The 13,019-nt window shown below is 48.0% G+C and overlaps 1 protein-coding gene across 3 annotated transcripts in view; it reads right to left on the reverse strand.

Moving 5' to 3' along the window:
* XPNPEP1 (X-prolyl aminopeptidase 1) overlaps positions 1-13,019 on the reverse strand; it is a 58,313-nt gene that overhangs the window by 17,107 nt on the left and 28,187 nt on the right. For all 3 annotated transcript variants that reach the window (XM_047825670.1, XM_047825672.1, XM_047825671.1), the window contains 7 exons: positions 11,630-11,693; positions 10,127-10,231; positions 7,626-7,718; positions 7,143-7,286; positions 5,311-5,406; positions 2,230-2,311; positions 519-729 (listed from right to left, as the gene is read on the reverse strand). In XM_047825670.1, coding sequence (XP_047681626.1) covers positions 519-729; positions 2,230-2,311; positions 5,311-5,406; positions 7,143-7,286; positions 7,626-7,718; positions 10,127-10,231; positions 11,630-11,693 — 795 coding nt within the window. The remainder of the gene's footprint in view (positions 1-518; positions 730-2,229; positions 2,312-5,310; positions 5,407-7,142; positions 7,287-7,625; positions 7,719-10,126; positions 10,232-11,629; positions 11,694-13,019) is intronic.

Raw genomic sequence — 13,019 nt, forward strand, 5'->3', positions numbered from 1 at the left:
CCAGGCTCTGAGCTGTCATGGGGCTCAAACTCACGAACGGCGAGATCATGACCTGAGCCAAAGTTGGACACTCAACCGACTGAGCCACCCAGGAGGCGCCCCTCTTTAGACCATCTTCAAATCAACTTAGTTTGTTAAATTCTGTCTTAAGAAACAATTTTTATATCATCATGGTCTCAAATACTAGAAATATTTTTTCTAGTATATGCTGAATTGCTTTTAAAACAGAGAATATTTAAATAAACCTAAGTATTAGTATATACCACCTAAAATCATCTCTCATGCCACACTCTGGACAACACAGGACTCAATGAGTTCTAAGGGCCCTAAGATTCTCAACATGGGTCTAGCCCAAAGGGCTCATCTAGGGAGAGGACATCTCTGATCTGACAATCAGTCCCCGAGATCTTCCAAAACAACCTCTGTTTCAAAGACAAAGCTGCATGATGCCACAACTGGGAAGGGGCTGGCAGCTGGAATGTGGCTGACTTTGGATGGGCCTCAGCAGGGCTACCAACCTTGGGGATGGTCTCGCTTACAGCGTAGCTGGCCTTGTCGCTGACCCACACCTTCTCCCTTGGGGAGAGATTGGCACACAGAGCCTTGAGCTCGCCCAGGATGGACTTGTAGGGAAGCACCTGGATTCTGTATTCGGCTTCTAGGCCCAAGTCAAAAAGCAGATGCTCCTTCACATTGGGGGCATCTATGCGGTCACCATCAATGAAGAGCCTGCAGAGGGGCCAGGGGTGAGGTGACAGAAAAAGGAGGGCATGTGAGTGAGGGGGGGAAGCACACACCCACACATACACAACAGGCTCCACCTTCTAGCAACCAAAACCAAGCAGTTCCCCTTCCTCCCCATTCCCTTCTCAAATCCTGCTCCCCAAACTGTGCCCCTATCCCCGTGTATGTTATCACCATCCACTCCATTCCCCCAGCCGGGACGTGGACACTGTCCCTTCCCTCCACTAAGATCTTTGGGCCTATAGTGTAAATCCTGATCAAATCTGTCCAGCTTTGACCGTGGCCTTGCCTAGTCACCAGCCAGGTTCAGGCTGCCCCCATCTCTCTGCTGGATTAGCACCAGAGCCTCCTAACTGGTCTCTGCATCCAGTCTTGCCCCAGCCAGCACAGTTTCCCCAGCCATAGTATTCTTTATGATTTACAAACCTGATCATGTGAAAAAAGTCATTCAATAGCTCCCCAGTGTCCTCAGGATAAAGGTCCGAGCTCCCGGACACTGCTCATGGGCCTTCCTTTATGTGGCCCCTGCTCACCTTCCAGCCTCACACTCTATGTTCCCACCACACTGAACCACTCCAGGCCCTCCTCAGGCAGCGTGCTCTCTCCTGTCCAGAGCCACTGAAAATGTCATGCCCTCTGCTTAGACCACCATTCTCCTCACTCCCCGCTCACCTAGCCAACGCACATGCGCTCTTGATCTCTGCTTCGATATTACTTTCCCCAAGAGTCTCCTCTGATGCCCAAGTTTAGGTCAGACCCCTCCTGTAACATCCATACCCATCCCACTGACGAGTCAGTACCCACTTACATGCCCTGAAGCCCCTGAAGAGACATTTATCCCCCAACTCCAGCCCAGCACCCTGTCTCATTCACCCTAGCACCCAACAGAGACCCTATCAACTTAATAAATGTTATCTGAATAAAGAGCCATCCAAATAAAAGAACAACTGCAGGAAGGCCACAAGCAATGCTTTAATACATAAAGTTTGACCGGGGGGGGGGGGGGGGGGGGGCTTCCGGTGTCATTTCTGACCTTCCAAATGCCTGGGTTTATTTGAACTATGGCCCCAAGACTGTATAACTGAGCTGTACATCCCTTTGCACTGGCTACTACAAAATTTAGAATCAAATGTGTGGCCTGACCAAGACTTTGCAGCAGGAATTTTGTGAAATAGCTTCATTCTGGTTTTGTTCTGATGTCCTGCCTGGTTTGTTTGGTTTTTTTCCTATCTTCTAGTACTAGAGAGACTTTCATAGATTTCAAGTTATTTGGAAGATTAAGAGAGAGGCAGGATGTAAAAAAAAATACCTGCTGTTAAGGAAGACAAGAAGGGAAAGGAAAGAGGAGTGGGAAAGGGAGAAAGCAGAAGAAAAGCAGTCCATCAGCGGGACGTCAGGTAGTGATGGGGTCGACCAGCAAGGGGAGATGGGGAATCTGAGGAGCTGTGAGGAAGGAAGGACTTTCCAGTGTGGCCCAACACTCACATGATCGTCTCCAATCCTATGATTGCATAGGAGAAAAACACCGGATTGTGCTCCACATCTGATCCTCGGAGATTGAACAGCCCTTAAAAAAAAAAATAAAAGCCCCGTCACTTGCCCGACTTGAGATTACAAGAGAGAGCCTGTAGGGGGAGGGAAACGCTTCAACATCCATGGAAGGCTTCCATGGAAGGATTCCGTGGCATCTCTCAGAAAAGCCGGAAACCTCACTTCCTCGTTCCACTTGGAGCTGCAGTCACTCATGCCCGCCAAATGATGGCACCAAAACTGTTTCTTATGCTACCATATTGCTGTCCCGGGAACAGAATGGAAGTTAGTCAAAAAAGAGGAGGATTACCCTCCAAAGAGTTGAAATTGTCCCCCTGGTGGTGACCTGCCAGACCTGGCCTTGCTGCAGCAAACTGGCATTCCCAAGTAAAGGGAAAGGAGCCAAGCACTCTATCCCTTCTGAAGCAAACAACGTCCTGGGGTAGAAAGACTGAGACCCACCCAGGATGGTGAGGGAGCCCAACAAGGCCCTCCGGCTAAGAGTCAAGGAGCCCCGAGGAGGCGGAGCTTCCCAGCAGAGGAACAAAAGCAGGGAGTGAGTGGTAGTGGCCTTTAAGCCCAAGAATGAAACCCATATCGGAGCCCACCCAAGGGTCAGCTATGATACCGAACTGGAGTGGAGGCCCCACCTACAGCCAGTGTTAAAGGTGTTTGGGGAGATCACTGTATGTTTGAAGGAGTTCGGGGAGATCACTGTATGTTTAAAGTCTGGGGAGATCATTGTATGTTTAAGAAACTAAAGTGGCCAGCAGAGAGAATAGCTAGGGTCTCAAAGCTTCCAGATGCCTAATGCTTGCTCTCCTGAAGAATACAGTATTTAAAAACTCCTAGTGAGAAAAGCTCTACATCTATTTTAAAATAATGGCTTCTCATAACAAAGCAATGAAGCTTTACCTATCAGACGAGCAGTTTAAAAATGACATTACCAGGGCACCTGGGTGATTCAGTCAGTTAAGTGTCTGTCTGACTTCGGCTCAGGTCATGATCTCACGGTTTCTGAGTTCGAGCCCTGCTTTGGGCTCTCTGCTGTCAGCACAGAGCCTGCTTCAGATCCTCTGTCCCCCTCTACCTCTCTGCCCCTTTGCTGCTCTCTCTCTCTCTCTCTCTCTCAAAAAATAAATAAACATTACAAAAATTTTTTTGATAAAATTTTAAAAAATAAAAATGCCACTACTTGGGACTGGGAAGGGTGTGGCAAGACAGGCATATTCCTATCCACTGTAAACAATTCTAGCAGGTAAATGGCAAGATGGGTCCAAAGGCCTACCATGTGCACACCCTCTAACCCATAATACCACCCCTGAAAGCAACCAGAAATAGAAGAAAATCATCAGAAACCAAGACACAGATTTTGATGCACTAAGATTTTGATGGCGGCATCATAATAAAATCATGAGAAAATCAAAAATAACCTAAGGTCATCCTTAAGGGAATGGGTAAAGTAAATTATGGTATAACCAACCATATGATGGGATATTTATATTTACTTAAGTTACGATTATATATGCTTAAAGTATGCTGATACTTTGGAAAAAATCAAGCTTCAAAATTATATACGCACCAAATATTAACAGTGATGATCTCTGGGTAACAAAAAATAGGTGCTTTTTTTTCTTTTTCTTTTTACTTCCTCTACATTTTCCAGGTTTTCCACAATGGGAATGTGTTTTCTTAAAACCAAAGGGAGAAATTAATTTTATATATGTTATTTTCCCTGATGTCGAGGTTATTAATTAATTAAGGATATAAGTCACTGACACATGTCAAGTATCACTGATATCTGACAAAGTTTTGGGGCTGGGGACTGGAGACATAGGACACTGTGTAGTAGGGTCTCTTTCGCTAATGAGAAAATTTAAAAATGAGGTAGTGCCTCTTCTCAGTCACCCTGGGTCAAACCCAGTCAGAAAAGGAAGACGGAACAGGAAGATTCACCAAGATTCCTTCAGGTTCTAGAGGATGACAGGTACTAAACAATTGCATGCAGGTTGTTTAAGGTCTAAAGATTCAGAAACTGCTATTGTATCAGAAAAGCTGGTGAAAAATATTTATAGTTCCTGAGTTTTCTGAGGTACAAATATTTCTAGAACATGGGGCGCCTGGGTGGCTCAGTCAATTAAGTATCCAACTCTTTTAATTTATTTGTATTTTTTTTACGTTTATTTATTTTTGAGAGAGACAGAGATAGAGAGAAACAGAACACGAGTAGGGGAGGGGCAGAGAGAGACACATAATCTAAAGCAGGCTCCAGGCTCTGAGCTGTCAGCACAGAGCCCAACACAGGGCTCGAACTCACAAACCACAGGGTCATGACCTGAGCTAAAGTCAACACTTAACCAACTGAGCCATCCAGGCGCCCCATAAGCTTCCAACTCTTGATCTTGGCTCTGGTCATGTTCTCATGGTTCATGAGTTCAAGCCCCATATCAGGCTGTGCACTGACAGTGTGGAGCCTGCTTGGGATTCTATCCCTCTCTCTCTGCCCTTCCCTTGCTTGCTCTCTCTCTCTCTCTCTCTTTCTAAATAAGTAAATAAAAACAAAAATTTTTTTAAAAAGAGAAATATTTCTAGAACATTCTCACTGTGAAGAACACAGTGACCTACAGAAAAAGTACAGAGAAAAAAATAATCTCCTATGGTGCCACTTCTACAGCTATAAAGAGACATGAATATTGACAGACACACAAATACTGACAGACATTAAGTGTTAGGAAGGAATGTCCTTCCTCAGAGGTGTCCCAGTCCTGAAGAGACTGCTCAGAGGTGGACATCCACCATAGATTTAACATCAGCCCCTGGCTGTAATACCACTTTGGGCAAAGCTACATTCCCCTCTCCCATCCTCTATAATTCTTTCTCCATCCTACTTGGTGCATCATATACCCATTTGGTGACATAAGTCTTTTGTTTATTCCCTGGCCACTCAGAAAGCTGATCTGCACAAACACACAGATTCCCAGAGAACCAAGGGAGAGACCGGGTAACATGCCCAAACAGTAAAACCAGAGCACTCACACGCAATCTCATCCAGGGCAGTGACCACAAACCACACGACGTTCCTCTCGGCCATTTTCAACCGAAGGTCTGCAACCTTGTCCTTCCAGGAAATGCCTGCAAGAAACAAACGTGCTTGCGGCTCTGGCCCTGGTTCCAGGGACCCACGGGAGCCAACTGAAAGAACCCATCCCAAACATTCTGAGCCAGCACCACCTATTATAGGGAGCATGTTGGTTGAGCAAACAGGAGGCCTGGATTTAAGCCTCTGTCCAAACCTGTTGACTTTCAAGAGCCCTGACTGCCTCACCGACAAAACTAATACATTTGTTCATCCAACAAATGTCTATGAAGCACCTAGACTTCCCAGGCATAGATATCTGCCAGGCATTGTGCTGGTCACCATGGCTACAGCTCTGAGTTATACCCAGTCCCTGCCCTCAGGGGGCTTACAACCTAGATGGGAAGGCAAATAATTAAACCAGCAACAGTTACACTTCCGTGTAAGAACTGGCACAACAGCAGAGGCACAGGGAGCTACGAGAACATACTGCCCAGGAGGGAAAACTCACCCAGTCTTACAGGCCGGGGGAATACCACCCACTTTACGTTCTTGGAGCCGAGAGACTCGCCCTTTGGTGCTAAGACCTAGGTACTCCCTGCAATCTGACTCACTGGGACCACTACTTCTAAATCACACTTGCCCTGTCATGGCCAGGGCCTCCCTATGGCTCTCCAGATGGAATGGTAGCCCTGGGGAAGCTCACCCCATCACCACCACGACCACCACCATCCCCACCACGAAACAGTACTTTCAACTCCGGTTACAGCCACCTGGGAACAGGACGACCCTCTGTCTTATTCACCCAGCACCTGGCACAGTGTCCTGCACATAGTAGGTACTCGTGTTTGTTGAACACAAGTCTTAACCTCAAAGTCTGCTCTCCCCTCTCCTACAAGTAATAGGTCAGCGCCTCTGATTCAGCTTCTAAAAAACTCAAAACATGCGAACGGAAAATGTCTAGCTGACCCTGGGCCACTCCCTGGACCTATCCCCCTGAATCTGAGCTACCCTCCGGTGAGGGCATCACAAGGAGAGCAAGCTGGGGGCTGCCCCCACAACCAACACCGCTTTGAAGATCAGCTCGGGAATGCTGTTTAAAACTTGGCAAGAGTCTAGGCTGTAATGCTTTCTTCCCAGGACCCCTCTGGGCAATCTGCCTACATTCCAGACATCCCCCATCCACCTCTACTCTGCTGTTTCTACCATACAACTCCCTCCCCTTCAGCCCCACCTCCCTGGCCTCTCTCTGTATCCCTCACTCATAAATCCACACTTTCAGCTCCCACAAATGGTTCGCAGAACTTGCTCCACACCGACCACTATCATACAGGCCTAAGAAACCCATGCCCAAAGCCACTACAGCAGAAAGTACGAGAAGGGGGGGGGGGGGGGGGGGGAGGGCCTGAGGAGGTAAATCTACAAACTCGGGCAAAAGAAAAAGAAATGGAAGCTAGAAACCCCTCGGCCCTGTTTCCAATATCAGACACGTGAGAGAGGCAGTGAGCAACAGCATAGTAAAAAAGCTATCTTAGCAGCAGCCAAAGGTCTGCCCAGAAGAGCAGGGCAAGAATAAATTATGCAAAGTAGGTGGTAAGTAGGTGCCAACCCTGGAAACAAATAAAGCTCCTGCCTTCATGAAATACCCCACCAGTGCCAGTGCCAGCATGGGGCAGAATCCTCCCGTGAGCTCAATCAAGCTCAACTCTGATTCAGGACAGCGATGAAGACAAAGGTGACAGGTGGAAGGGACGATGGCTGGGGGCCCTGCTGCATGCAGCACAGTTCTGACCTGTGTAATCGAGGCCCAGGGTGAGGAGGGGCTTGCACGGGCGCTCAGGACGGTCTGTCCAGATTTTGTCCACAAGGTTCTCCTTGACAGGAATGAGGTGGTGGCCTGCACTTCTCAGAACCTTGGCCATCTTCTTCCAGTAATCTGGGGAGAAATACACGTGGCCCAGCCATGCATGAACTGAACGCCATCTCGGCCAAGGCAGGCAGCAGAGCCTTGAGAGCCCAGAGCCTTCTGAAAGGCGATCCTCCCGTGGCCTAGCGCTGAGTGCGTAGGACGCAGAACTGCAAAGAGGTGATCTTCACCACCAACTGCCTTCCCCTGCCTCTCTGCCAGAACTCCTCTCCTCACCTTGATCTTTACCATGACGTCAAGTCACGCCAAGCCCCCAGAGGATCCACGTCCCACAAACAAAGAAGGACAATGGAGAGGCATCTAGAACCCACTTCCTCCCCCAAGCTGGAAGGACCCGAGCTCACTCACCAGTAGGAATGATCAGTGGGTCCACACCAACCCTGGATCCTTCAGGAAGTACACTCACCAGCCAGTCTTCCTGAGTTGGTGTGTCCTTCAGACCTACAGAGGGAAGAACAGAGAAGAAACAATTCCCAGTGGAACCAAGCTCACGGTCCTACCCAGAAGGAAGCAATTCACCAAGATCATGATAACAGGGCCTTTATTAAACACCTTCTCTAAGGTAGATTGGTGGCACTTGAAAAAATCTGAACTTCCCTTAATCTTGGAAGGCTGCAAGAAGTATAAGATGGTGTGTTTTTCTTTTCTTTTTTTTTTCTTTTTTGAGAGAGAGAGAGAGAGAGAGAGAGAGAGAGAGAGAAAGAGAGAGGAGGGAATGCACAAGCAGGGGAGGGGCAGACAGGGAGAACGAGAGTCCCAAGCAGGGTCTGTGCTGTTGGCGCAGAGCCCAATGCAGGGCTCGATCTCATGAACCGCAAAATCGTGACCTGAGCCGAAATCAAGACTCAGACGCTTAACTGAGTCACCCAGGTGCCCCTTAACACCCAGGTGTATTAAGACGGAAGCATACGATAAGAGTAAGAAGACAACAAAAAGAAAAGGCAAGATTTTCATTCGACTCCTGGTCAAAACAGCACCCCGGGAATCACTGCAACATAGGTACACGTGTCACTGCAAACAACATCTTCTCCGCCATCAGTCACTTTACCACCAGTGGTCACTTAAAGAGCACTTGGGTGGTGACTGGTGAAGGCTGGGAGCTGGGGGCCTCCCTCACATCCCACACCAGGTAAGAGAAACACACGCCATGGTACTCTCCCCTCACTGGAAGGCAGGGTGGCAGAGAGAAGGCTCCCACCCCTCAACCAGGCCTGACTGGAGGGCTGAACACAAGCCTTTGCAGCAAAGAAATCTTTCCAAAGATTAAGACAGGAACATACAGGTACCCGTCACCATCATCTTTACAATGGCTCCCTGGCTTTCCAACTCCTGAGAGCAAACAGCCCTTCCCGTTTCTTCCGAGCGATTCGTCATAGGACACCAAACAAGCTCCAAGAAAGGAACTGAAGTTATTTTTGATATTCCAGTTTTTCTTTAATCCAAGCCAATACCTTCTATGTTTGGATGCGTGCTTCTTAACTGATGAGATTTTTATTAAAAACTTAACAGCTTGGTGAAATACATGTATATTTAGAGTGAAAGTTCATATATTCTAAACCAGTACTTATCTTCACTATTTTCCCTACGGACTGCTGATAACCACATAACCACAGAGGGAAAGTTCAAAGATTTATAAAGAAATGAGCTCACGAACTTCAATTCCAAAAACTGCCTAAAAGCTGGCACTGAGCTGTTATTTTGCTATTTGATTCTTGGCTATTTTTTTCCCAAACCGCTAAAAAGCCACTTACTAACGAAGTTTCTTTTAATGCCCCTCGTATGACTTTTATAGGATGAAGTCATGCTATTTCCTAGCAGACAGATATCTGGCAAAACCCCAGGGATGAATCACTCCCCAACCAAACCCACCAGAATTTCCCTATGCAGGAGAAATGCCTGAGGAAAGAGGGGCTCAGGCAAACTAGAGACAGACTTGGAAAGAAGGAAGATTCATTCCCCGGGGAAACCAAATACCTACTTGAAGGAATGAGCAGAATTTGCTCCTCTGACACTCTGCCCCCCGCAAAGTGCTAACAGACCTGACAGCTGGAGATGTGGGCTCCAAGGAGAGATGCCCATACCCCAGGGGTACACTGACTGATCCACCAGGGCGCAAACAGAAAATTTTAGGAGGTCTATTTGTATTCATTTTTTCTAAAAAACAAAGAAATTAATTTTTGTTCACATTTGAAATGCAGATGGACAGCAGCACGTATATCTAGACACATAAACAAGTATACATATATGTTGAGGGTGCATGAGCCATTAACGGAGCCATGCAATCAGAAAGTTTAAAGGTCACTAGCCTGTTCATTTATAACAGCCCCACAGCCCCAAATGCATGCTTGTGTGTGTGTGTGTGTGCATGTAAATGTGAGAGAAAGAGGGTTTTCTGGTGCCACGTTGGTGTCCCCCAAATTCACATGTTGAAGCCCCAACCTCAATGTGACTGTATCTGGACAGAAGGATTTTAGGAGGTAATTAAGATTAAATGAAGTCAAAAAGGTGGAATTCTAATCTGATAGGATTGGTGGCCCTTTAAAAAGAAGAAAAGAGATCTATCTCTCTGCCGTGTAAGGACACAGTGAGAAGGCAGCCGTCTGCAAATCAGAAGGAGGGCTGACACCAGAACCTGACTATACTGACACCCTGATCTTAGACTTCCAGCCTTCGGAACTGAGAAAACAAACTTGTGCTGTTTAGGCCACCTGGTCTCTGGTATTTTGTTATGGCAGCCAAAGCCGACTAAGATACCCTGAAATCTCAAAAGGGTCCATGACCTCATAAAACCCTAGGGTCCCTTCCCAAAGCTGGCCAACTGAAGTTGGGCTGGCCATGTCTCTACACACCCATCTTCATGAGCGTCCAGTTGCTGTCCATCTGCTTGGCAGCCTGGAGAAAGTAACGTCCATCGGTCCACATGGCCGCATGCTCTTCCGTAATGATGGCTGTGCCTGCAGCAGGGGAGTAAACAAACAAAAGAGAAACGTTTCTGACAACCACGCAGAAGCTGCACACGGTGGTGGCAGGCAGGCAAGCACAGTGAGCCCTGGGGCCCAGCCTCCCACCACCCCTCACTCCAGCGGCGCAGATGGGCCTTTGACTCCAGAGAAAGCTCCAGGCAAAAGAACACAAAGCCACTGAGATCAAGCTGTGGGCCAAGCTCTGAAGGCTGCCTGAGGCCTGGTCCCTGCACAGTACCCCATCTGCACAGCTCAAGTCAAGGCCAACAGAACAGAGGACTGTGCACCTATGGTCAAAATGGCCTCATAATCAACAACACGGAGGTGAAAACGATTCCAGCACAGTGATCTGCTCTACTCCAGAGGAATGGTCTCACCTTTTCTGAGAAACCCACTGGACTCTACATATTCACGGTGACTCACTGGTCACCAGCAGGGGTTGACATCTCCCACCCCTACCTGCCCTCAGTTCCTACAGGCCTGGCAGAACTCAAGGCTTTCGGCAGAGGTGCCAGCCAAAAGCAATCCTAAGGGGCTGACCAACACAAGCACATACACAAAAGGAAGTGGTTCTTGCCGAGTCTAACTAGCCTAATGATGGGAGTCTGAAGGGGGAAAAATCACCCTACAACTCAAGGACAGGGCAGTTTTGGAAAAGTTAGGGCAGGGCACCAATGTAGCTCAATGTTCACCTTTATTATTTAAGTTTTTTAATGTTTATTTATTTTTGAGAGGGAGAGAGAGCCTAAGTGGGGGAAGGCCAGAGAGAGAGGCAGACACAGAATCCCAAGCAGGCTCCAGGCTCTGAGCTGTCAGCACACAGCCTGACACGGGGCACAAATCCATGAACCGTGAGATAACAACCTGAGCCGAAGTCGGACACTTAACCAACTGAGCCACCCAGGTGTCCCCACCTTTATTATTTACACTGAAAGTGAAATCACCCAGAAGCCAAGCAAGCACTTGGAGAATTACACAGGACCAGCAAGCTAAGGTGAGGGTTCTGGGGTACAGTTAGTAACCATTACTTATAGAGTGCCATTGACACAGATATCTTCAGTTTAATGAATACAGTTTTCTGTACATATATTATCTTCAATGAAAAGTTCAAAAACATTTTTAAATGAAAATTATTTAAAACTGTAATAGCAAATAAATAAATAAATACAATAAAACTTTAACAGCAAAAGCATAGAGAAAAGGGCCACTAAAAGCTGACCTTAGGGAACTGGGGGATGCTGGGAATTCACACCTTTCTGCAGAGGTTCAAGGGCGAGTGTCCGGCTTGCATTCTCTTTTGGGCCCTATCACAGGCTGAAGCCTGGCCCCGTTATCTTTGGGAAGTGAACAAAAGTACAGAAAGAACAGACAGAGCAGTTAGCAACTCACCCGCAGAGCCATCAAATCCAGAGACGAAGGCCCGCCGACAGTCACATGGAGCAATGTACTCACTCTGGAAAACAAAAGGGAGGGCGAACTGGACCTCAACCAGTCACGTGCCAACTGCTCTCCACGTGCTCAGCTATGTGCGAGGCCCCGCAGGGACACGAAGGCTGGCGGACCTTCAAGGAACAGTCTAGCTAAAAAGTCAAACTGAACATGAAAAAAATTAGCGCACAATCCAGAAGACCCCAATTAATTAAGGGCTAAAAGAGCTGCTCCTGCCAGCCTCTATTTCTTCTTCCGCAGAACAAAAAGAGTCAGGATGAAACAGATCAAAACTGCTCTTTCCTCACTGAGATCTTGAAAAACAAACCAGTAGCCTTCTCCCTTCCTTGCCACTGGCATTTAGGCATCTGTTATTTTTCTGAAAAGAAAGGCTGAATTTCTGTTTTAGGCGCCAATAGTTCTCTCACTTAGATCTCTTTGGCATTGGCTTGTTTCTGAACTTCCCGAAGTGTGTGTTCTTCTCCAAGGTAGCAGCCCCAATCGCTCCCACGCAGACCCTGTCCCTTCCTGTTGGGGAATAAATGGAAACGCTTCCTCATATCCAGGAGGCTTCAGCAAAAGAAAACGTCATGTCCCAAACCAGGTCTTGCCCATCCCCCTGCCTCTAAGCGGAAGGGGTTAGAGACTGCGGAACACAGAAGGTTCTCATTCCTGTGCAGAGGGCACAGGGCCGTGGCATGCCACTTCTGGTGACAGCCCATGACACACAGAGAACGAAGGAATCTCCCCAAGGTCACGCACATAGCAGAGGCAGGATTTGAACTTGGGCTCTGAAGCGCCAGGCCATGCTGCTCCCACAGGACACATTCTCCCTCTCCAGGATATAGCGAAGTGTGAAGGAAGACAGACTCTCTAAGCAACTTGCCCACTCACAGGTCAACAGCACGGCCCGGATCTGGCACACGCACCTCCACAGCTGCTGCTCCTTCTACCGTTAGCGGGTTTCTCCCGAGCTAAAGGACCCGGCAGGGCTCAGAATGCTGAGGATGGAGAACGGGGCTGCCGGACCAAGGCGTTTTTAGGTCAACACGATGAAGGGGTGAGAAGCCGTCGATGTTCTGCTCCTGCCCCTTTCACCAGGGCAGCTGCAGTCACAGCCTCAAACCAGGCACAGACACACTACCCACGGAGATGCCGGAGGGCCAGTGCAGAGAGCTGTGACAGGTCTAGGTCACACCTGGCCTCCAGCAGGCCCAGCTCTCTGCAACAAGTCTCACTGCGTCTCTCAGGCTCAGTTGTTCATTTCTAAAACAGGTCCCTTCACACCGCTGAAAGCAACACCAGGCACATGTTTTATCCCCAAACCATAGAGGAACATTTAACAGGCAGC

Source organism: Prionailurus viverrinus, chromosome D2 (assembly GCF_022837055.1).
Source record: "Prionailurus viverrinus isolate Anna chromosome D2, UM_Priviv_1.0, whole genome shotgun sequence".
Lineage (NCBI taxonomy): Eukaryota > Metazoa > Chordata > Mammalia > Carnivora > Felidae > Prionailurus > Prionailurus viverrinus.